General features: G+C 42.1%; 1 protein-coding gene across 1 annotated transcript in view; it reads left to right on the top strand.

Moving 5' to 3' along the window:
- The first annotated feature begins 16,107 nt into the window (after positions 1-16,107).
- LOC126285437 (uncharacterized) overlaps positions 16,108-26,277 on the top strand; it is a 136,165-nt gene continuing 125,995 nt past the window's right edge. Inside the window, exons 1-2 of the mRNA XM_049984825.1 lie at positions 16,108-16,202; positions 16,294-16,395. Of these exons, the coding sequence (XP_049840782.1) occupies positions 16,294-16,395 (102 nt within the window). The 5' untranslated portion in view covers positions 16,108-16,202. The remainder of the gene's footprint in view (positions 16,203-16,293; positions 16,396-26,277) is intronic.

The following is a 26,277-nucleotide window of genomic DNA, read 5'->3' as shown; positions in this document are numbered from 1 at the left end:
CACACTAGCTACAGTGTAACTTTGTTGGCAAAACATGACTTGCTGTCTGTTGCCAAGAGAGGACTTTGCCTTAGATATCATTGCCAGCCAGCAATACTGCTGTCTCATCACCTCCATGAGCCTGGGCCTTCCTCTGGTGAAGGGCAGTACCAAGTGACGACAAACTGTTGCATTTAACCTATTGAGTGAGACACCTGAGTACTGCCTTCATTACTGTACATGGTACCACCTCCCTGACTATATGCTGTCTTGCTGATTTGGTTGCTTGGTTTAGCCTTCATGACACCCACCAGCCATGATATGCTAGTGGCACTCGCCTAAGCACATGTTCATCTTCAAGAGGGCTGGGATGGGGAATATGCTTTGTTGGTGAGCCATGGTAGGCTTGCACCCATGGACTCGTATTGTATCCACCTGCACAATATGAGTGAGGGCAGAGAGTATGTGTGTCTAGGGTCTGAGTGTTTTTGGAGGGAGAGTGAGAAAGGAGTGTGAATGTGTGTGAATGGTGTGTGTGTGTGTGTGGAAGTGTGTGTGTGTGTGTGTGTGTGTGTGTGTGTGTGTGTGTGTGTGTGTGTGTGTGTGTATCTGAGAGAGAGAGAGGGAGGGGGGAATGTGTGTGATGGGACAGAGTGTCAGAAAAAGTGTTGTATGATATTGTTTTTGGGTCGAATGTGTGTATTGTGTGAGAATGTGTGCTTGGAGTACTGTGTGTGTAGGGAGACAGTGTGTCTATGCTGAGAGTGATTGTTTGTGGTGGAGAGTGACTGAGAGCGTAGGTGTTGTGTACATACATGATGAAAGACCCCCAGGATATTGTAAAGTTAATATTTGTTGTAAAACAAAAAGGCTGAAACACTGATAGCTCATAAGCATTAGCAAAGACGGTAATTATGAATGCATGGTAAGGCACAGACAAATGAAAGGAAAAAAACTTTCAATTTTTTTGTACAGTTTTCTTTTACACACACACTCTTGTAGGTGGAAGAATGATGAAGATGTGCGATTTTAAACATGAAGTATTACGAGTTCTATGTATCATATGTGTGCATGAATAATAGTATATTGAACAAAAGTACCTAGTATTTTTTATTTATTGAAGTGAAATTAAAACTATATAAGAAGGGTTTTCTTGATTATGACAAGTGCCGATGTTCTTGGAGTCTGCTGCCTGCAACTACAATTGAAATGAATGTGAAGTCCAATAGCCAAAAGATAGAATAAGCACAGAACATTTTAATAGAACAATCATATTATGTCCTAAAATGTTTTCAAATGAATATTTAATAATATTTAGTCATAACAATATTTTTATTTATTTATTTATTTTTGTTACCATACAGTGTGAAGCAGAGCGTGCATGTGGTGGGAGATATTTTATTTGGGGGAAAGGGGGCCTGTTGAAGGGGCAAAGATTGTGCATATGGTGGGGAGTGTTGTGGGTGGAGGGGTGGGGACAATCTGAGCATGGGTTTGGGAGTGTGTGTGAGTGGGAGGGGAGTGTATAGGATACAGTGTGTGTGGATATGGGGTGGAGGAGTGGCTTTACAAGGGTAAAGAATGTATATGTGTGTGTATTGATGGGAAGGAGAGGCTGTATGTGGTGAAAATGTGTGTGTATACAGGAGGGAGAGGGTGTATGTGTGGGGGGTGAGTGAGTGGGTGCATGGGAGAGTGGCATTGGGAGAAAGTGTGTGTGGGGAGAAGTGTGTGTTCTTGAAAGGTGAGTATGTTTGTGGAGGAGGAAGAGGAGGAGGAGGAGGATAGAAAGAGAGAGAGTGATTGTGTATGTGTGTGTATGTGTGTGTGTGTGTGTGTGTGTGTGTGTGTGTGTGTGTGTGTGTGTCACATACTATGTCAGTATATAAGTATGTGTGAGTGTGAGGAGAGTTTGTGTGTTCTTGTGAGACTGATTATTTGGAAGGGTGAGAATTTGTACATGTATTGTTGAGAGTAGTTGTTTGTTCAGGGGAGAGTGTAAGTGGGGGGAGTGAATATGTTTGTGGGAATGAGTGAGTATATGTGTGTGTTCATATGTACTCATGTGTGGGATAGAGGGGCAAGACTATGTGTGGGGGAGTGAGTAAGCCTATGTTGGGGTATGTGAGTGGGTAAGTTTGATTCTGTGAGTTGATGGTGATGTGTTTGTGGTGGAAAACATGTGTAGAGTGAAAGTGCTTCTGCCTCTATATATGGGAGAGCGGAGTAGGGAGGGTCACAAAAGTGAGTATGGGAGGGATGGGAGTATGTGTGTAAGTTTTCGGGTAAGTTTGCATGAAATTGTGGGGGAATGTGTGTATGTGGGTGGGGCAGGACAGGGGCGGAGAAATGAGAGAGAGAGAGAGAGAGAGTATGAGTATGGGTGGGAGGGTAGATGTTGCAGTAGGGTTGTCTCTGTTGGAGAAGTGTGTTTGGAAAGATGAAGGTATAGGGAGGAGATTGTGCATGTGGCAGACTGTGTGTGTGCGAAGGAAGAACACACTTGGCTGAGAGTGAGTGAAGGTACAAGTGAATGGCTGTATGTGGGGTGAGTGTGTATATGTAAAGAGAAGGGTGTGCGACTGTGAAAGATAGTGTCTGGAGGAAACAGTGTATATCAATTGAAGACAATGGGTAAGGTCTTTAGGGTAATAATGTGAGTTTGGGTGTGAAAACTGTGAGGGGTATGTGTGTTGTGGCAGATATGTAGGGTGATTGTGTATGGGGGCATAGTTTCTGAGGAGGGAGTGTCTGTGAGGTAAAGTGTGAGAGAGGGTTTTGTGAGGGGAGTGTGGTCCTGTGCAGTGGGGACTTTGTGTGTGTGTGTGTGTGTGTGTTTGTGTTTGTTTTATTGTGTGTGTGTTAGGGGCAAGAGTGTGTGCATGAGGGGAGAAAATGTATGTGGCAACGTTGTATTTGTTGGGGAGTGTGATAGTGTGGGTGAGAGTACATGTGTAGGGGGAGGAGGATCTGAGTGGAGGGAAGAACATCAGTGAGGAGGGAGTGAGCATGATTTGAGGCTTGTGTGTTTGTGTTTGTGTGTGTGTGTGTGTGTGTGTGTGTGTGTGTGTGTGTGTGTGTGTGTGTGTAAAGTTTGTGTTTTCTTTTGAGGTGTGTATGGAGGAATTTGTGTGTGGTTGGAGAGTGTTTGTAGAGAGGAATGTGTGTGTAGAGGAAAGATTTGTTCTCTAAGGGTCTATGGGTTGCACACAGGTGTACGGTACATTAACACACGCTCGCCAGCCGACCCATCTGGAATGCTGACAATTTGCTAGGTCAGTAGACGTGCGTCTAACCACACTGCGTCATGAGTACGCAACTGGTCGCCGGCCGCAGCACTCAGTTATAATTAGCGCGACCTCGGGCGCGAATATGCCTCTTTTCTTACCTCACCATGGAGCCTTTCGATACAATCGCAATTAGCCACTGTTAGGATGTCAGACACAGTGATGATGGGTGCGTGTAGCGTGCTTGTTTTATAATCCGCCTTTGTTAATAAAACTGTTTAACCTTACTTCTTGTGTTCGCGTATTGCCATACCTCAAGGACCCACCGCTTACAAATCTTGACAAAATATTCGTGTAATCATCATTCAGGGCAACACAAACTACCTCCTTATAGTTCACAGGAAGAGGGGAAGCCTGTGTTCAGGGTTTGAAGTGTGGAGGGAGTGAGTGGGTAAGTGTTTTTGGGGCAGCATGTGTGTGGCAGCATGAGAATTTGAGTGGTGGGAAGAGTGTATGTGTTTTGAGGGAATGTGTATCTGTTGGGGAAGAATGTGTGCATGGGGCCAGTGCCTGTGTTGCAGGTGACTTTGTGTAGTGGTTTGAGATAGAGGAGTAGTGCATGGGGGGTGGGAGATTTGTAAGTGGGATGGGGAAGTTAATGTGTGAGAAGTATGGAAACTGTGTCATGCAAGTGTTTGTGTAGAAGGAGAGTGTTCGGGTGTTGGGGAGTGTTTGTTGTGGGAACGAGTGTACCCATGTGAGGGGAAGTGTGTGTATGGAATGGAAGAATGTGTGTGTGTGGATGGGGGACGACTCTTTGGGGATAGGGTGCTTGTGAGGACGAGTGTGGTTAAGGAGAGTGGTTTTGTGAGTGTGGGTAAAGGGTGTGGCTGATTGTGGTTAGGGTAACACTTGATGTGTGCGAAGAGACTGTATTTGTGGCTATGTAGGGAGTGTATGTGGTGTTGAGTTTGTGTCTGTTGGGTTGAGGTGCTTGAAGGTGTGTGGGAGGGGGGTAGTGGGTGTAGCAATAGTAAATATGGTGGGAGTGGTTATGGATGAGTTTATGAGGAATAGTGTATATTTATGAGAGTACATAAATGTGTGCAGGAGAGTGCATAAGTTGGAAGACAGTGTATTTGTTGGTGAGCAAGAGTGTGTTTAGAATGGATGAGTTTGTAGATATAGTGTGTATGTATGTGTGTGTGTGTGTGTGTGTGTGTGTGTGTGTGTGTGTGTGTGTGTCTGTGTGTGTGTGGAGCAGAGAGAGAGAGAGAGAGAGAGAGAGAGAGAGAGAGAGAGAGAGAGAGAGAGAGAGAGAAGGAGGAAGAGTGTGTGATGGGGGAAAGTATGTGGGGCGGTGTGTGATGTGTATATGCTCATAGTGTGTGTTAAGGGAGGACGGTGTGAGTGGGGTACTGTGTGTATGTGAGGGGAATGCAGTGTATCTTTGAGGGAAATATGTGTGAGTATTGGGGCATTGTTTGTAAGTGTTGATGGGGAAGAAGTGCACATAGATATGTATTGCAGATGGATATTGTCTGTGTGGGGAGGGAGTGACTGATGGTGTAAGTGGATGGTGGAGTGTATAGGGCAGTGTAGGAGGGTAGGAGTTAATATATGCATTATTAAGAGTGTGTGTTAGGGACGTGGGTGTGACTGTGAGTGTGGCAGAAGGGGTGAACATGCCAGATGGAAACACCTGTGTTTATGTGAGTGTGTAGGTGGCAGTGGCTGGGTGATTAGGGAGAGTGAGTTGATGGGTGTACAGTGTTTGTATGGAGCAAGGTTGTGTGTGTGTGTGTGTGTGTGTGTGTGTGTGTGTGTGTGTGTGTGCGTGCGTGCGTGCGTGCGTGTGTGTGTGTGTGTGCGTGTGTGTGTGTGTGTGTGTGTGTGTGTGTGTGTGTGTGTGTGTGTGTGTGTGTGTGTGTGTCTGTGTGTGTGTGGAGCAGAGAGAGAGAGAGAGGGAGAGAGAGAGAGAGAGAGAGAGAAGGAGGAAGAGTGTGTGATGGGGGAAAGTATGTGGGGCGGTGTGTGATGTGTATATGCTCATAGTGTGTGTTAAGGGAGGACGGTGTGAGTGGGGTACTGTGTGTATGTGAGGGGAATGCAGTGTGTCTTTGAGGGAAATATGTGTGAGTATTGGGGCATTGTTTGTAAGTGTTGATGGGGAAGAAGTGCACATAGATATGTATTGCAGATGGATATTGTCTGTGTGGGGAGGGAGTGACTGATGGTGTAAGTGGATGGTGGAGTGTATAGGGCAGTGTAGGAGGGTAGGAGTTAATATATGCATTATTAAGAGTGTGTGTTAGGGACGTGGGTGTGACTGTGAGTGTGGCAGAAGGGGTGAACATGCCAGATGGAAACACCTGTGTTTATGTGAGTGTGTAGGTGGCAGTGGCTGGGTGATTAGGGAGAGTGAGTTGATGGGTGTACAGTGTTTGTATGGAGCAAGGTTGTGTGTGTGTGTGTGTGTGTGTGTGTGTGTGTGTGTGTGTGTGTGTGTGTGTGTGTGTGTGCGTGCGTGCGTGCGTGCGTGCGTGCGTGTGTGTGTGTGTGTGTGCGTGTGTGTGTGTGTGTGTGTGTGTGTGTGTGTGTGTGTGTTTCTGTGTGTTGTGAGTGTTTTTGCGAGTAGTGCAAATGTGGAGAAGAGTATAGTCAAGTGCCTCGGTCGTATGCAGTCCTGATTGTGGCGCTCACCTGCACAGCGCCAAACACGCATACGACCATCATTGGCTCCAAGGCAGAAGCGACTCTCATCGCTGAAGACGACACGTCTCCATTCGTCCCTCCATTCACGCCTGTCGCGACACCACTAGATGCGGGCTGCGGGCTGCACGATGTTGGGGCGTGAGCGGAAGACGGCCTAACGGTGTGCGGGACCGTAGCCCAGCTTTATGTAGACGGTTGCGAATGGTCCTCGCCGATACCCCAGGAGCAACAGTGTCCCTAATTTGCTGGGAAGTGGCGGTGCGGTCCCCCACGGCACTGCGTAGGATCCTACGGTCTTGGCGTGCATCCGTGCGTCGCTGCGGTCCGGTCCCAGGTCGACGGGCACGTGCACCTTCCGCCGACTACTGGCGACAATTTTGATGTACTGTGGAGACCTCACGCCCCACGTGTTGAGCAATTCGGCGGTACGTCCACCCGGCTTCCCGCATGCCCACTATACGCCCTCACTCAAAGTCCGTCAACTGCACATACGGTTCACGTCCACGCTGTCGCGGCATGCTACCAGTGTTAAAGACTGCGATGGAGCTCCGTATGCCACGGCAAACTGGCTGACACTGACGGCGGCGGTGCACAAACGCTGCGCCATTCGACGGCCAACACCGTGGTTCCTGGTGTGTCCGCTGTGCCGTGCGTGTGATCATTGCTTGTACAGCCCTCTCGCAGTGTCCGGGTCTGACACACCGGTGTCAATGTGTTCTTTTTTCCATTTCCAGTCTGCACACACGCTCTCTAATTGTAAACTGTCGAAATCATACATCGCACAGCCCACACACCTGCCAATTTCTAGTAAATTTTCGAAATAATACAGTACATTAATGCACAGACACGTTAACTACGCGTAAACCTAGCGAACTAACGCATGTGTAATGAAGCACTCTCACAGCACTTGAACAACCGAAATAATGCAGTGCACAAAGACTCATTGCATGTAAAAACGCTTTCAGACTGTCGTTAAGAAATTCGTCCACAACATATCAGCGAACTGTTACATACAGAATTCCAACACAGAATGATAACCGGATGTGTTCTTCCTAGCGATCCTAACAGGACAGCCCATCACACATGCTAGACCTGTCTGGCACGCATGTCTTTACCTCGGGTCCAGCACCGAGCGAGATGTTTGCATAGTGGCTCACCCTCACAGACACACCTGAAAGGTGGTCAGTGTTATACTGGAATCACATGTTTTTTGTGAATAAGATCCAAGGATACATCTCCGAAATCGTAAGTTAACAGTCGCTTTAGCTGTTGTAGGAGCTTTTCTTAAGTCTCATCTTGTCTACATAAAAATTCTTGTCCTAACGGGATCTGTTCACGAAAATAGCCCAGAATAACACCGAATGTATCCTTCCTAATGGTCCTAACGAGGCACCCTGTCTATCATGTAATACCCTTCCTGGAAATCAAGACATCATGCTTGCAACAAACGTCTCCGATATGGTAAACATTCGACCACTATGTACAGTCTTCTGTGTCCCAGCACAAAGGATATCTTGTGAATGAATGGAACATTCTGATTGGCTCTTACTGAATTTACCTGCCAAATTGCTGATGCTGCCAGGGTGGGAGAACTGTCCACCTTCTTTTTTCTGTAGCTGAGACTTTCAGATTGCTATATTGCACGGACAGTAAAACCTTCCAAAAGTGGTCCACAAATCTTGAAATAAGGGAAGATACTTCTTAAATTACCCTCTTCTGGCACTGACGACAGAAGCATGAATATTTCAGTAAGAAACCGATCTCCATCCTGGCTAAAAATCACTACATATCGTCTCGATGTAGTAAACACACAATTTGTATCCTACACCAAACAGAATCATTACTTCTGCTTCCTGGATATTGCTAGGACCACCAGACAATCGTTCTCATACCGCTAAGACAGATAGGATAAGCACATGGACTGTAAATAGTCATGCAGCACTAGATATGTCAAGTAATAAGAATGGTGAAGATATTTCTGTTTCCATAGTCACAGCCATCAGCAGGGAGAATTTTTGATAACTTCACTCATTGTTGAATGTCGACCAATTGGGACCGTGATCATAGAATTTAATTGTAAGTATAGTGATAAAACATATATGTAGCCAGTTTCCTAGCACGAATCAGCCTGGTGTGCGAGGAGTAATTAGCGGCAGTGGCCTGTGGCGGGAATGATTCACGTTTCGAGCTAATGGCAGGAGCCGTGCAAATGGAGAGACAGGTTGGGTACAGGAATGTAGCTGACTTAACCATGTCGCCCTCTAGACGGCTGAATAGTGAACTAATACCCACTATCTGTTTGACATCTTTCATGATCACGTGGAAATCTGAGACGATTCAATATGGACATGTGTTAGCGCTGGACCCTTATTCCCTCCCATGTAAATTGTCCAGTTGTCTGCTTCTGCACATTTCCCACCTTCATTTGGTTCAGAGAGCATCAACTGTGGTGTGCGCATCTAGCAGGTGAAAAACCGGTCGAAGACACGTTTCCTGGTTCTCTAGACATGAGAAACACCCTAGTTGACTTTGTAAATTATAACAATGATTTGGAATCTGTTATACCTCCGACATCGGTATTCGTAAGAGGAAATATCAGATTCCTCTATTTATTTCGAGTTTTCACGTAAAGACCTTGACAGATGTGAATAGTTTCCGGTTACTCAGTGGTTTATAGAAGGCTCCACCCTGCTATAGTTTCGAGTTTTTAGAGATATAATTTCCTGTCTATATCTTAGGAGTTATACTGTGCAAGAGATCGGTAAAATACTGCTATGGGCATGATATCGAGAAGTGTCGCGAAAATGGTATGATATCCTGGCAAACCATGTGAAAATACATATGCTCTTGTAATCCCAGAGTCTGGAGATGGGTGTAGAAAGCAAGCAAGGAGGTCGGGACCAGAAACTGAAACGCCTTTGTGCCGAGGGGAACCGACCCAGCCTTTGTACAACAGCTCATATAATAACCTGTGTCCACTGATGGTGCTCTGCTCACATGTCAGGCCAGTGTGTGTGTAGGGGAGATGACTTGTGACCATCGGCTGCAGTGGATGACCTACCGACCTCACGGGAAATATCTAGTGCTGCATGACTATTTACAGTCCATGTGCTTATCCTATCTGTCTTAGCGGTATGAGAACGATTGTCTGGTGGTCCTAGCAATATCCAGGAAGCAGAAGTAATGATTCTGTTTGGTGTAGGATACAAATTGTGTGTTTACTACATCGAGACGATATGTAGTGATTTTTAGCCAGGATGGAGATCGGTTTCTTACTGAAATATTCATGCTTCTGTCGTCAGTGCCAGAAGAGGGTAATTTAAGAAGTATCTTCCCTTATTTCATGATTTGTGGACCACTTTTGGAAGGTTTTACGGTCAGTACAATGTTACAATCTGTACAAAATAATTTTGCCACTGAAAGTCTGGTCTGCAGAAAAAAAGAAGATGGACAGTGCTCCCACCCCGGCAGCATCAGCAACTCGGCAGGTAAATTAAGTAAGAGCCATTCAGAATGTTCCATTCATTCACAAGACATCCTTTGTGCTGGGACAGAGGAGCCTGTACGTAGTGGTCAAATGTTTACCATATCGGAGACGTTTCTTGAAAGCATGATGTCTTGATTTCCAGGAAGTGTATTACGTGATGGACAGGGTGTTTCTTTAGGAAGAATGCATTCCGTGTTATTCTAGGCTATTTTCGTGAACAGGTCCAGTTAGGACAAGAATTTCCGTGTGGCAAGCTGTGACATTATAAAACAACCGATGCGGCTGTTAACTTACGGTTTTGGAGAGGGAGACTTGGTTCTTAATTATACAGCCATGTGACATCAGTAAAACATTGACAACCTTTTAGGTGCGCCTGCGAGGGTAAGCCGCTATGCAAACATCTCATTCGGTGCTGGACCCGAGGCAAAGATGTGTGCGGCCAGACATGTGGGACGGGCTGTCCTTTTAGAATTGCTAGGAAGAATGCATCTGGTCATCAGTCTGCCTTGGAACTCTGTAGGGAACAGTTAGCTGATACGTTGTGGTCAAATTTCTTAACGATAGTCTGAGAGTGTTTTTAAATGTAATGAGTGTTTTTGCACTGTATTATTTCGGCTGTTTAAGCTTTGTGAGCATGTTTTCATAGCGTTACACATGCATTATTTCGCTAATTTTACGCTTAGTGAACGTGTCTCTGCATCAATGTACTATATTATTTCGGTAATTTACGAGTAGTTTGCAGGTCTGCGGGCTGTGCAATGTATTATTTCGACAGTTTACAATTAGTGAGCGTGTGTGCAGAGTCTTATACAAGCATTATTTTGACAATTAACGAGTTGTTTTTGCGTCTGTACATCAATGTACTGAATTATTTCGGTAATTTGCGAGTAGTTTCCAGGTCTGTAGTCTATTTACCTTGACGCCAAGCACGCCAGGGCGAGTTTTTTTGTATCAGCATAATAAATAAACTCCGTAAAATCTGTCTCTAAATAAACCGTTCCAGTTTTCCACTGAGAATAAATTAAGTACACTCCCTCCTCTACAGCGGCTGGACACAGATAGAGTCCGTTTCCCCGCCATTTTTCCCCAGAGCGCCATGGGAAGACAGTGTCCACTAGTGACGGTACTGTGTACTAGGTCAGTTGGACTACAGACCCCATTTTGAATGCAGTGGATGGAGCTACTCCCGATGGCAACTCAAATTATTTAAATAAACATGCATGTAAAATAAGGACTTACACCCATCCTACCCAGCAGCCCAGCACAGAGTGAGTCCTTCTCCTGCCAATTCCAAGGAAGAGATGGTGATCGGATGACATCGGTTAGTAGAGGTAGCCCAACTGACATATTTTCCTGCCACAATTTTCGCACCAATTCCTTAGGTTAGTGGAGGTAGCTCAAGTGACCTTTTTCTCGCCAAAATTTGAACATCCTGCCATTTTCTTGTCGGGGTGGTTGGGGAAAGGGGAGGTGACGGGTGTGGGGAGGGGGTTAGGTTATTGGAGGTAGCCAAACTGACCTATTTTGCCACAATGACATCATTGAGACGTTGCCATATCTATCGCCGCCATCTTGGATCCTCCATCTTCAATAACTTTGGTAATAATTCACTGTGGGGCCTGTAGCATACCAAATGTAGCTCCAAGGCTGAATGTGTGCACTGCAGTATGTGAGCACTTGAATTAGAGGCATAGTTTATAGACTGTAGATTGTAACTGGTAGTATGCGCATATTACAGACCTTAAACTTCAGTTTATTTGGGACATCCTTGCTGGTCAGGCTAGACCTTAGTTTCTGGAATGTTGCCCTGCTTAGTTTCATTTTGAGAGGCATTTCTGAACTTTGATTGTTTTTCCCTGGTTTAATTTGGTCATGAAGCTAAATGGATTCATCAACAGCTCCTGGAGACTGGTTTCTGATTGTACGTGGTTATCTGGACTTTTTTATTTTCCTGTTATTGAAGTTCATTTCCAAGAACATTTCTCTACTGAACAGGCAAATAATTTATAGTTAGATATCGATGATCAGATTCAGTAATTATTAGTACTGGAGAGTAAGTTGACTTCCATCTCCACTCACTAAATGAATTCCAAAGCAGTTTAAGACTGTATATTGTAATTGTCTCAGACTGGTGTTGGGAGTACCGTTACAAAAGATGTGAACCAATAGAATTTTTGAGAAAGCTCTATGCTGTGCGATTAGTTTAAGTTCTTGTACTTCTCCCTTGAGTGACTGCAGGACAAGTTATATGATAAGAGAAAAAGATATTGAAAGTTAGTAACGAAGTTACGCCAGTCCCGGATCGGTGCCAACTCGAAATGTTGCGTCTCTCCCACTTTAAAAACACTGGAAAAATCAAACTAATATCACATTGTTTATTGACATAAATATGTGGGCTGGTTTTGTAATAAAGTATTCGAACACATTTTGAATGAAAATTAGCTCAATGTATTATAAATTATTCATAACTACAGACAATGTTGCCTATATTACAGGATCAGACTGGTAAAAGACAAAAGCGAACAGCGAGGCGTCTCCTAGCTGCCCTCAAAGAAAAAAGTTGATGGTTTGCCATCATTTATTTGTACAGATAGCATAAATATTGGCATACAGACACTCTAATCTTCAATCGACATATCAATTCTATCTTCCTTTGCACAAGCCTACACAAAATTTTACACACCCTGGTACATGGGAGATTGCAGGTGTGCGCCACATTGTTGTGGTGTTGACGGATGCCTCGTCCATCGACTTTCCGCGTTTTGTTCGCTACCAGGTCTCCATATATGTTCTGCAAGCACCTATGAATATCTACGATTCGCTGGTTTTGTACCAGAAGAAACTCAGTAACAGGTCTCTGCTTGGATTGTACCTGTGTTACAGATTTCATTTTGAAGGATATGTATTTCTCTGGCATCTGTTGGACTGTCATGAAACTATAGGGACTGAAGTGAGAATATTCCACAATATCCCACATTAAATTCCTCATTTTTTCAACCGAAATTTGCCAAAAACAGAATATGCTGAATTACTTATTGATCGCCCCTCCTACTAATATCAACCTCAGATTTTCTCAGGTGATGTAGTTATCCATAATGAAGCACAGCTTGAAAGAAACTGCACAAATATTCAGTCATATCCTGATAAGATTTCAAAATAGTGCAAAGATTGACAACCTGCTTTAAATGTTCAGAAATGTAAAACTGCATACTTCACAAAACGAAAAAAAGTGGTATCCTAAGAATTTAATGTTAACAAGTCACAACTGAAATCAGTAAACTGGATGTAAAGCATTGTAGAGACACAAAATGGAAAGATCAGGTAGACTCAGTCATGGGTAAAAGAGATAGTAGACTTTGGTTTACTCGTAGAATAATGGGGAAATGCTACCAGTCTACCAAGAGACTGCTTGTAAATAATTCATACGAGCCATCCTAAAATATTACTCAAGCGGATGGGATCTGTAATTGCTAGGACTGACAGGGGATATTGAACATACATAGAGAAGGGGAGCATGAATGGTCACAGTTGACCTCTGTGAGAGCAGCACAGTCAGTAAACTGTTACAGAGAAGTATAGAAGAAAGTCATTATAGCAGCAAAGAAACTAAACAACATTCATACATTAACAGAAACCAGCATGACAAAAAAGCTGAAATCAGTTTGGAATGTGATAAATACAAACTTCGACAGAAACAAAGCAAAGAACGTCATCATTGTTCTTAAAGGCTAGGACTAAACTATAAAACTATAAATTATCCTCTACAAATTACCTCTATATTCAATAGATTCTATATAAGTACAATACAAAATCCTACAAAAAACCAGAATCATATAGAGGCTAATCATAGCATATATGTGAAACCAGAAACTATGTTTTTGTATCATGTAACAGTACAAGAGGCAGAGAACGCAATTAGCAAACTAAAAAATAAATTTTCCTGTGGTACAGGTAGCGTTCCCGATATAGTAACTAGACACAATAAATATATTGTTCCTCTGCTTGTTGATATAATTGATGTCTCTTTCAGAACTGGTGCTTTCCCTAGAGAACTTCAGCTATCAATAATAAAACCATTACATAAGAACAGTGATCCTTATGTGGTAAAAACTACAGACCTTTATCAAAGTTGTCTTGTTTCTCAATATTTTTAGAGAATCATGTATGAAAGACACTGTGCTTTTTTGAACAAATGTGGAATATTTGTCAACGAACAAAATGGCCTTATTAAAATATGATTAGATTAGATTAGATTAGATTAATACTTGTTCCATAGATCATGAATACGACACTTCGTAATGATGTGGAACGTGTCAGGTTAATGAAAGATGTCTGTACAAGATATTACATTACACAAAATATTGCATGACACTAATGCTTAAGTTAGTTTTTTTCCCTCCCTTAATTTATATCTAAAAATTCAGCCAATGAGTAGAAGGAGTTGTCATCTAGAAATTCTTTTAATTTATTTTTAAATGTTGGTTGACTATCTGTCAGGCTTTTGATGCTGTTTGGTAGGTGACCAAAGACTTTTGTGGCAGCATAATTTACCCCCTTCTGTGCCAAAGTCAGATTTAACCCTGCATAGTGAGGATCATCCTTTTCCTGGTGTTATAGCTATGCACACTGCTATTACTTTTGAACTGGGCTGGATTATTAACAACAAATTTCATAAGTGAATATATATACTGTGAGGTTACTGTGAGGATCCCTAGATCCTTAAATAGATGTCTGCAAGATGACCGGGGGTGGGCTCCAGCAATTATTATGATTACACGTTTTTGAGCAATGAATACTTTTCTACTCAACGATGAATTACCCCAGAATATGATACCATACGAAAGCAGTGAATGAAAGTAGGCATAGTAAACTAATTTACTGAGATTATTATCACCAAAATTTGCAATAACTCTAATAGCATACGTAGCCAAACTCAGACGTTTCAGCAGACCATCAATGTGTTGCTTCCAGTGTAATCTCTCATCAATGGACACACCTAAAAATTTTGAAAATTCTACCTTAGCTACAGACTTCTGTTCAAAGTCTATATTTATTACTGGAGTTGTGCCATTTACTGTACGGAACTGTATATACTGTGTTTTATCAAAATTTAAAGAGAGTCTGTTTGCTGAGAACCACTCAATAATTTTGTGAAAAACATCATGTACAATTACATCACTTAGTTCTGGGTTTTTGGGTGTTATTACTATACTTGTATCATCAGCAAAAGGAACTAACTTTGCATCTTCATCAATGTGGAATGGTAAGTCATTAATGTATATCAAGAACAGTAAAGGACCTAAGACCGAACCCTGTGGGACCCCGTGCTTGATAGCCCCCCAGTTTGAGGAATCAGCTGTTCTATTAACATTACATGAACCACTTATTTCAACTTTCTGCATTCTTCCAGTTAAGTATGAATTAAACCATTTGTGCACTGCCCCCCTCAAACCATAATCATTTAGCTTATCTAAAAGAATTCCATGATTTACACAGTCAAAGGCCTTTGAGAGATCACAAAAAATACCAATGGGTGATGTCCGGTTATTCAGAGCATTTAATATTTGATCAGTGAAATAATATATGGCATGGCGACTGTAACTGCTATATATAATTTCCTAAAACTTGCTCTAAAGTCCATTGTTCATAATGAAATAAACTGTGAATTGTTTTTAGACTTATCTAAGGTATTTGATGTTATTGGTGATCGAATTTTGCTTAATAAGCTAATTATAGTGCAATGGAGTCCATTGCAGTGCTCACACGTTGTTTAAATCTTACTCATAAGCTTTCTGAAATCCCATTCCCAGTTTTTTGTTTTGAACAATGATTTCCATGACTATGAAACTAGATATAGAACTTACTTCCAAAGAGAATGACACATGAACGCTCAGTATCAAAAATGTATAATATATCATTCCAAAACTCTTTTCGGTGCCCTTCCCATAAGAGTTAAAAAGATATCAATGGACTTGTGAAAATGCTTATAAAATGTTGATAGAATTGAAGCGGTAGAATCTTTAAGACATATGGAAACTATCCTAAAAAGACTACTTACAAAATTTCTGATACTAGCTTTGAATGGTTACTCTAGTAATGTGGCCTGTACCACTCACATAGGGATTGTGAAAACAAGATTGGATTAATTACAACGTACACAGAGGCATTTAAACAACCATTATTTCTGCACTCCATACGTGAATGGAAAGGGGGAAAGCTTTGATAACTGGTTGAATACGGAATATTGCATGCCACGCTCGTCACGGTGGTGAGAGTATAGCGGTGAAGGACTAGTTGTAGCTGTAGATTTGGAAGGAAGTTTATGTCTAGTGGGGTTTCCTTCCGTGCAGCTTGCTTTGGCAAGTCATTTGCTTTCTAATTGTCTGTAATTCCACAATGGATTTTAATCAACATGAATGTAATTTGTTTGTCGTGTTTCGGCATCCGTAATACAAAGATCGAATTTGAAGTAGATATTCATTGTTGGGAATTTAATTCTAGAAAACGCTGTAGCACACTCTCAGAAGCTGATAAAATTACAGATGATGAGTACTCCTGACTCATGCGAGATTACTCACTTTCGGATATTTTTATCCTATGAGTTTTCTCCTGTAGGATAGAATAAATATTATTTTCCTCTGTCTACAGGATTCGACTATCGATATTTGTGACGATCGAACCAGAATGCGAACTTGGCACTTTATTCGTGGCGGGAATTGAGCTAAGAATTGAAAGACGCTTGAATTTAATGTTTATGTGTGCTGAGAATTGTGCGAAGTTAACGTCTAACGAAGTTACGGAGAATTAAATTTTAATTATTATAATCTACAGTAAGGTGTATGAAGTGTGTGGTATTTAATAGCAGATTTGTTTAATTTCGAACAGATGGCGAAACCTAGTATATATTCGGAACTCTTGTTAACGAACCTTGAATTGTTGTTCATGAATCATCCTCCACCACCAGAGCTACAGGGGATATTACAAAAGGTAATCGGTAAACTACGTTGAGTTATAATTCAAGCGTTCACATAAATCTACTGCGTTTTCATGCCTTAATTTTGTGGGTATGATTTTGTTTCGTCGTCATAATTGTACTTCTTTCATGCACATTTTTATTGTTTCCCACCACAGAATTATTAGATCAGATACTTTGAACAGAAGGACGTCTTGTCAGTGCGCTTTCTATTAATTCTGAATCACTGTTCATTGATTTATATTTTTAGATTTATGAATTATTCACCTTTAATAAGTAATAATGGCATCGATGTCGGCTTTTTGTGTACGTTCAAAGTTACATAAGTGACATACATGATGCTAAAAATATATTTGTCCACAATACCGTAGATGATATATTCAGTATATTGATATATGAGTTTATCATAATGGAAGAGAATTAGTAGGCTCCTACTTAAGATCAAGTTTAGGTATTATTTTGCACTTATCTTCTGTATAAAATGCTTTTTCTGTAGTTTATTTCTTTGTGGTGCTTTAAAGCATACTCAGTGACACATTGTGTGTATGTACTGTTACCATGTTAAACACTTTTATCTCCGTGTAACTAACTATCCTGAGTTTTCAAGGGTGTAGCAACTGTGATATCAGTCTTCTGTTTTAGGCATGTGTTATGTTGGATAGTGTGTCGTAGTTTTTCTGTTTTGGTTTTCTTTTGCATGCATTACATAACTTATTATAAAGACGGATGTAGTAGTTAGTATTTTTAGTTTTTTTAATTAAATATCCTCTACAGGATTAATTACTTCTGATTTCTCAGATGCATCTGATTGCCTTTCCCCCCCTCTCTCTTCAGTGGATTCCCCTGCAAAAACATGGTGTATGTGATGTGGGTGTGGAGGAATGTTGTATTGTATGGTCTGTGACATAAGTCCATAGTTTACCTAAGAGCTATGCAACATGAACTAACTTTGTACAGGTGTAATTAGTATGGCTCTTCCATGTTAATTTTGAATAAAGGTGGATCCAAAGTAGTTTAGCTGAAACACGGTCATTGCTATTGTACTTCAGAATATATTTCTTCTCATGATACTCTCACACTGATGTTACACAAGAACGTACTCGAAATTTAAACAAAGTTTGTCCAACTTCATCAAAGTCATTGACATTTTAAAGTTTTTTGAAACTGAACTGTAAACTGTTTTGTGACACACTTCAGTTACTATCTGTCCAACAGAGCACTGTTCATCCATGTTACTGCATTCCAGTTAATCTCTCAAAATTAATTACAAATAGAACACAGCACATAACACATTCTACACTGTTGATGAAGTATGTACATCCACTGTAACGGAGGTTTCAGAACAGACTGACAACAACAATGCCACACCTAGCAATAATGTACTTCTTAATTGACAATAAACATAAATGTAAATGGGCATTTTTATAGCCATAGAACAAAAGCAGAAGCTCATATTGTTTAACATTGCATTATTAAGAATAAATAAACTAAATCAATATTGGGTGATGTGTTAACTAAGTATGTCACAATTAAATTTAATTGCAATGAAACAATAAACCATTTAAATAGGCAACAGCCATAATATCAGTTGTAGAGTGATGTGAATTCTCCCCTCATTTTTACAAACTCCCATCTTTGTTCAGTCAGATATCAGTATTGAAACTTTTACTGTACATTTTTGTATCCAGCCCCCATCTGAGAATTTTCAAATTTCAAAAATTCATAAAAAGTTAAGGAAATGTTTGTAAGTTTTCTTGCTCTATATGATGCTAGTAGTATATGATATCTAACCATAGTAAAAAAATACTCTCATAAACCACTCCTTGTTTATTATTTTTGGGCCTAAAGAGTGAATTTTTTAAAATTTGGATACCAAATTTAGGATGTGATTTTGACTGGTTATTTTTGAATTTAGTGTAATAGACAATGTTGTAGAGGACACTTCTAAAAACAATCGTGTCAATTGCAATGTGGTAACTTAACCCAGTGCAGACATACTACTTTTTTTGCTAACATCTCTAAACTGAAACATCGTCACACACTTACAAATGAAAATGGCCACCATTCAGTAAAGGTGCAAGATAAATTATTTAAAAAAACTGTTTTGAACTTCTCAAATATAGGGCAATCATATATAAAAAAATTAAAATATTTAAAAATGGTCAAGAGCCATCATTGGACCACTTCATATGGATTGACACTGCTATCTGCTGGTCACCGTAGAGAAAAACAGGGTATCAGACAGAAATTGCTGCCCCACTCCCTCAGGTTGCTTGCCTCCCTGTGGCGGATTCATGCTTGGCTACCATGGGGCCCCAGCCCTTGCAGCATCCTTTTCCACTCATACTCCATGTCTGTCCTCTTGCTATTCCTCCTCCCCTCCCCTGTTGTTGGAAACGTGTTCTGCATATTCAGTCGCCGAAATCAGAACAGTCTCACCACTGTCTCTTGCTCCTTCTCCTTTTTTGTCGTCCCTTCTCCCTTTTTGTCATCCCCCTTCTCTTATCCTTCCTGTGCCCCAGTGTTTGAGGTTCCTCTTTTTCTTCTTTCATCCTGTGCACTCCTTAAGGGCAGCTCACACGCCTAAGACATAACAGGTGACTGGATAATGTATAATTCCCAGCCCCGGGTTGATAGGTAGTGTTCACGTGTATCCCCTGGTAAAGGCCAGACCCAGGGAGGGGTGATTACCTGAGCAGATACCTTCCTAAATTGCCGATTGATCCCTCTGTCAGGTGTTGGGGAGGTGTAACCTGGAGTGTGAACAGTCACCGATGGTGGGTGTGCCCCCTTCTGATGGGGCAATCCGCAGTTGAAAGGAGTGCGCCATAGGAGACGCTGGCAGTCGTGGGGGATTTTCCTACAATGAGCCAATCATTCTTTTCACCATCAATGTCTACCAAAAGTAAATGAAATGAGGCTAATGATTCAAAGACCATCCCAGCTGCACCACAGTTCCTCGTTGTTCCATGTACCGAAGACAGTCAATCCTTCACTATGGTAAATGTGTTTATTATTCAGAAAGGTGTTAATGCTTCTGCTAGTCCTGTGAAATTCTGCACTTTTTTATGAAATGGCACTTTGCGTTTGGAGATTACTTCTGATTCTCAAGCACAACAACTGCTTGCAGCTTCGCTCCTCCAGGGCTCTCCTGTTTGTGCCAAGGTCCACTGAAGGCTGAACTCTTTCTGGGTTGTTATTTACACTAGGCTGCAGGATCAGGATGGTCTGACTGAGGCTGAGATTCAAACCTACCTCTCTGATCAGGATGTCATTGCAGTTGCGGGGGGGGGGGGGGGGGGGGGGGAGATTGTTCAATCCACCTACCTCGATAGGATTCCTGCTGATATCCCTTCACTCTGTGGTAGCAGATATGTGCTAGGCAGTGTTGATGAAACCACCTCCCAGTACCTACCAAACAGAGGCCACATAACTCAAATTGAGTCAGCTCCTGAAAGTTCATGATAAAAAAATTGGGCGTAGAGGATCTTCAATTTACTTGAAGAAAACCATTTACAATTAGATTAACTCTGCTTTTTATTCATATTGAAACACATGAAATGACTATAAAGTCCGTATTTAATATGGGAAAAGATTATCATTCAAAGTTCACTGTCTGTAGAACAGATATTCACTCTAAAAGCATCCAGAATTTTAGAAGTCCAACCCGACAAATTTTCACATTTTACCACTCCCAGACTCACAACTATTCGCGATTTAAACATTCAGTCGTTTCATTTGTCTTTTTCATAAGAGGTGCTCTCCAAAACATTTCGTACACAGCATGAAACACGCCACGCAGAGTTGTTACTATTACCAGAAAGTTCAAATGCTTGTATCTCTCAAACTATTTAATTTAGAAACACCAAACATTCATTAAAATGTTCATAACTCCAGTCGCTTCAGTCACAATATGTTCAAACCGAAATTAGCTCACTATTTCCTCATCTAACACAGTATTTTTAAGGAGCAATCTAACATTGTGTTATCTGTAGATCAGCTAGCAAGCGACTCCTCTTGAGGTACTCTCCTATATACCAACTCCTCTTTACACGTGGGAACAACTTAGTTCTGATTGTCTGTTAATCTAAATGACCTGTCAGATAGTTCCTTCCAGATCATTTTCACGGCAAATCTTGCGTTATGCAATCACTAATTTGATAGTAATTATTGTCACCAAAACTTCAAATTCTTGTATTTTGTTTAATGAAAATAAACGAAGTGCGAAATATTCTTCAAATTGATAAACAAACATATTCCGTCTCTAACTTCCATTCTGGCTACTTTTGTACAAATGCAAGCACACACTGACTTACGTCACCTGAATCATGGTTGCAACGTAACTTTCCCAAGGTTCATTTGTACAAGGTCTTACGTAAAATGAAATATTAAATTTTGATGTATGTCCCACATACACACTCTCAATCATTCTCATGGCAAAAATAATCAAATAATGTTTCTGACTGGTTTTTGTATTATATAATGCACAGTGACTAAAGTTTTAAAAAGAAAATTCTAATTAATTGATTTTTACGCACCGATAACTTTGGGATGGCTTCAAATGATAATGAAAGTCAATCTGTTATTGTTCCTAACTCGTTTTTAAAAAAACAAGTGTAAGTTTTAGGTAATTCTCTTTATCTCCAGAACTATCTTAAATAAAAATCTGAAATTATGACAGCATCATTCCATTAATAACAAAAGGTTGCGTATCAGATTTGAACAAAATCGGATCATAGCTAATATGGATTATTTAGATTTGTAGAGGGTACGAATCTTTGTATTGACTGAATGTTATGCTATGCAGTTCTCGCGGCAGGCAGCATCAGCTGTGATGTGAGTAAAGCAGATAAAAAACATCGCCATACTGCTGCCATCGTACTAGACGGTTGCGTCTTACTGCAATGAATGTCATCTCATAATAACTTGCTGCATTACACACACCCTGCAAACCTAAAATTACTTCCTAACTTTACAAATACACACACATCATAATTTGTTTCCTCTGTGAGAGTGGTTTTTATTTCCAGATATAAGGTTCTCCTTTAGTCTTGGAGCAGGGCAGGTTGGTTGTGGTTGGGACTTCTTTTAGAGTCTTCTCGGTCTGTGATCCCTTAACTGCCCCCCCTCCCCCTTTCAGTTCTTAGATTTGTTTTCACCTTTTGTGCTTTTATTGTGTGTGTTTAATTTTCATTAGTTTCTAATTTGACTCCCCTGACTGGATCTTTCCACTTTTAGAAGACTCTCTTTCTTCTATAAGTCACTTCAGAATCACGTGACTGATGACCTCGCCATTTGGTCCCATGCCCCTCAATTAATCACCCAATCCATAGCCTTCTAGGCTGCCAGCGACAATCAAGTGTCCAGCGTTTAACCTTAAAGGTGTTCTGTGCACTGATCCATTGGTCCTTGCAGAACACCACGCAACACACTTTGCAACGGCATCGGCGTCCTCTTCCTATCCTGATATCTTCCTCCGGCAGAAATGCAATTGAACAGACCCCCTGTTTAATCCTGTGCTATGCTGAGCCCTAGAGTGAACCCTACTAGCAGGCTCTTACTTCTTTACAAGGCACGGCCCCAGGCCCAGATTCCATCCACAACCAGATGATCCAACACTTGGACATTCCCCAGAGGTAGTACCTCCTCAGGGACTTCACCCGCCTTTGGCTCAACATTGCTTTTCGGTTGCAATGGCGAGACAATATAGTTATCCCTGTCCTTAAGCCCGGGAAGAACCCACGTCTCTTGACAGCTACCACCCAGTTAGCCTGATAAATTTATTTTGTAAACTGCTCAAGAGGATGGATAGCTTCAGATTATGTTGGGTACCAGAATCTCGGGGCCTATTGTCCCTGTGTCCAGGCAGGACAATCTCCAACTGACCATTTACTCAAATTGGAAACAGCCATCCGAAAGGGTTTTACTAACTGCCGGCAACTTGTCGCAGTCTTCTTTGACCTAAATAAGGCATATGACATGGCTTGGTGCCATCATGTTTTAGTTATCATCCAAGACTGGGTCTTCTGAGGTCCCCTTCAGACTTTTATCCACGAGTTTTTATCTCACTAGCTCTCCCGGCTTTGAGTTGACACTTCACTCAGCATCCCTCAGATTCAGGAGAACAGTATCCCAAGTGTTCTGTGCTAAGTGTCACATTCTTCCTCATAGCCATCAATGGGCTCGTTACCTCTCTTGGTGGTGGGTACCCGAGTGTGGTACATCCAATTTTTTGAATCGGTATCGTCTGCTGAGTGCTGGCTCCAAGGCACCATCCGAACGACCTTTGTGTGGGCCACCTCCCAGGGCTTCTAGTTTTCTCCTTCCAAAATTTGGGTTATGCGTTTTCGTCATTGACCCACAGTACACCTTGACCCAGAACTCTATTTAGGCAACAGGCTCTGCAGTGTTGTACCAGAGCCTTGTATCTTGGGCCTTATTTTTGGCAGAAAAGAAAACACATGGCTGCCCCATATTCACCACCTGAAGACTACATGCATGCAGAATCTTAATGCTCTCCACCTCCTGGCCCACACATCTTGGGTTGCAGAGTGTACCACTCTTCTCCATCTGTACTGTGCTCTGGTCTTGTCCAAACTAGATTATGGTAGTCAGGTTTATGGCTCAGCAGCTCCATCCACTTTGCAACTTCTTGGCCCTGTTCACCACTATGGGGTGCATGTGGCTATTGGTGCCTTTTGCACTAGTCTCGTTGACAGTCTCGCCACAGTAGCGGGGATTTCCCCTCTACTAATATGACGGAGCCAACTCCTGGTTTCTTACGCAATCCCCATTCATCAATTCCTTGACTATCCAGTGTACTCTGTCCGTTTTGCAAATGAGGGATGTCTCCTTCCTGGCACTCGCTGGTAGGTGGGATTGCCGGTTGGCATGTGTCTCACTTCTTTCTGTCGGGATCTCCATATCCACACTCTGGAATACGCCATGTGTGTTTCTTCCCATACTCCCTCTTGGATGGTGCTTCATCCTCAGATTAGAACCAATCTATTCCTGGATCCTAAGATGTCTATCGCCCCTATGGTTTTCTGGCGTTTTGTGTGTGCCAACCTTGCAGAGTTCCAGGGTGCCACCATCTTTTACACTGATGGTTCTAAAGACTATCGATAAGGTGGGATACGCTTCCACATCTTCCAGTGGCTTAGAACACCATTTATTGCCGGTATCATGCAGTGTGTTCACAGCAGAGCTTCTAGCCATTCACAGAGCCCTCCATTTTGTTTCTGAGGCTTCCCTCCACAGTGTTTCAATTTTTTCAGACTCGGTGAGTAGCCTGTAGGCCATCGATCGATACTACTCTCGTCACCCTTTGGTCTCCACTATCCATGGCCTTCTCTCTGCTTTTGGCTATGCTGCCTGCTCAAGTGTCTTTCTCTGGGTCCCACGTCATCTGGGCATCTGAGGGAATGGATTAGCTGACTGTTTGGCTAGAGAGGCAGATACTTACTCCCATTTCTTGCATGATTCAGCTGCAGGATGCAGATCTACGTCTAATCTCTCTTTGCCCAAAAATGGAATGACATCTTGTGCACTACTGCTTGTAGTAATAAACTCTGCACAATAAAGGAGGATCCTGTTTGGGATCCTCCAATGTGTGGTGTTAAGTGGCAGACAGATAACTGCGAACCACTTTTTACTAGTCTATGTTTTATTTTCAGACAAGAGGTCAATGGCTGATTTGTCAGCAGATCTACCATCTCTTTCGAAATGAATGTGATTAGAGTTTTAAGATTTTGTGATGTGTCCAACATATTTCCAAAAATTTTAGGGAGATATTCATAATGTGTTTTTTAATAAGAGGTCAGCCCAGTCGCATTTCCCTGTGCCATTCTTTTAGCTCTTCTGTGGTTGTACTTCAGCTTTAATCTAATGTACAACACCTTTCACTCTTCTCTTTTGTAGTAAGGCCCATTAGATATTCCACAGCTTGTGGTCGTGCGGTAGCATTCTCGCTTCCCACGCCCGGGTTCGATTCCCGGCGGGGTCAGGGATTTTCTCTGCCTCGTGATGACTGGGTGTTGTGTGATGTCCTTAGGTTAGTTAGGTTTAAGTAGTTCTAAGTTCTAGGGGACTGATGACCATAGCTGTTAAGTCCCATAATGCTCAGAGCCATTTGAACCCATTAGATAGAGTGATTGTGTTGGCCAACATGAGTGTGGTGGGAGTGAGAGAATGAGTGTCATTTTATAGGTCTCCTCCTCACTGTTCGACAACAGTATGAGACATCTTACACACATTTATTTCTTTTAAAATGTGTAAGGGCATAGGTAACATCTGCACTGAGCACACGTGAACTCAAACCCCCCCCCCCCCCCCCCCTTCCACACACACACACACACACACACACCAGCCAACCTTTATTCCACTGGTGCAAATCACCATCTGATTCTCCACTCTGGAGTCACTGACAGCCCCAGGGAGGTTACTGGTTCCTCAGATGAAAGTTCTGCAATGGAATATTTGTGGCATCAGATCACACAAGACAGACTTGCAGCTGCTATTGCGATTGCTGTACCTAGTTGTTTTATGCTTCTAAGAAACAAAATTACGCCCTCAAGACTGTTTTAACCTCTTACACTTCATTCTAGTATGTTTTACCTTCCCTCCAAGGAAGGCATTCCAGCTTGGGGGGGGGGGGGGGGAGGTCATGGTGCTGGGTTCTGATTTGAGACGATTCCCATCACCAAACCATTTCTTTGAACACCCAGCTCCGTCTTTTTCTCCCCATTTGTACCTTTTCTCTTTGTAATATCTAGTTTACCTCATCATGTGATCTCACCAGGGCAGACATCCAATAGCTTACCACTCAGCTCCCTCAAACTTTCTTGCTGCTTAGTGTCTTAAGTGCTCACCGTACCATGTGGGGCTCTCTAAGAACTTGACCGAGAGGCTATCTCATGGCAGATATTCTGAACCAGCTTACTCTCACTTCTCTCGACATTGGTGGACCCACATTTCTTTCAGATTCCGTACACTTTCTCGCTCCTGGATCTCTCATTCTGTAATACACATCTTGCCCACCATCCAGAGTGGTCCATTGCCCCAGCACATACTCGAGTTACCGTTTCCCACACGTAATTCATCTGGTAACTCATGTCTCATCTGTGTGCAAGACAAACAGGCAGCTTTCTAAAGCTCACTGGATTCTCTGCTCTTCATCAGTAACCTTTGGCGAACTTTTCCACAGCAGTATTCATCAAGTACAGTATCTTACGAATGTTATTATTACCAGTGTAGAATGTTCCATCCTCTGAAACTCTTCTCTACCACGACATGTCCCAGTCTCCTGGTGGACTGAAGAATGCCGTGAATGGTTTGCTTGCGCAGATATGCTCTCTGTGTCTTTGAACGCCATCCCACGAAGGAAAACTATTCATTATAAACAGTTTTGCGCAAAGTGTCGTCGCATTATCAAAGATAACAAAGAAGCTTGTCAGACATCTCTTACTATTCTTTTTAAGCATTTTGCTCCCTCTTCTGTTGTTTGTGGTAACTTACGTTGGATTTCTGGAAAATGGCGCATCTCCAGATTGCTCAAATATACTTTCACCTCATCACAAGCTTGCACTTCAGAACTGGACTGTTTTACATTTAGATGTTGCAGTATCTATTTCTTGGTGACCAGCACTTTTTCCTTTGTAAGTATAATCACTTGTGGAAGGACAGTACATTTCCCAGATGCTGGTGTGGACCACTGTAATCCCCATACGCAAGCCTGGTAACAGTCTTCCATCCAACTGCTGTCCAATTTCCCTCACCAGCAGTGTCTAAAAGTCAATGGAATGCACGATCAATGGTTGGCTGGTTTTGGTGGCTTGAGTATCGGAATTTGTTAATAAATACACAACATGGATTTTGTAAGCAGCGCTTTGCAGTTG

The sequence above is a fragment of the Schistocerca gregaria genome, chromosome 8 (genome assembly GCF_023897955.1).
Source record: "Schistocerca gregaria isolate iqSchGreg1 chromosome 8, iqSchGreg1.2, whole genome shotgun sequence".
In the NCBI taxonomy this organism is placed as follows: domain Eukaryota; kingdom Metazoa; phylum Arthropoda; class Insecta; order Orthoptera; family Acrididae; genus Schistocerca; species Schistocerca gregaria.
The sequence above is the reverse complement of the archived record's forward strand: the minus strand, read 5'-3'. Positions and strand labels throughout refer to the sequence as shown.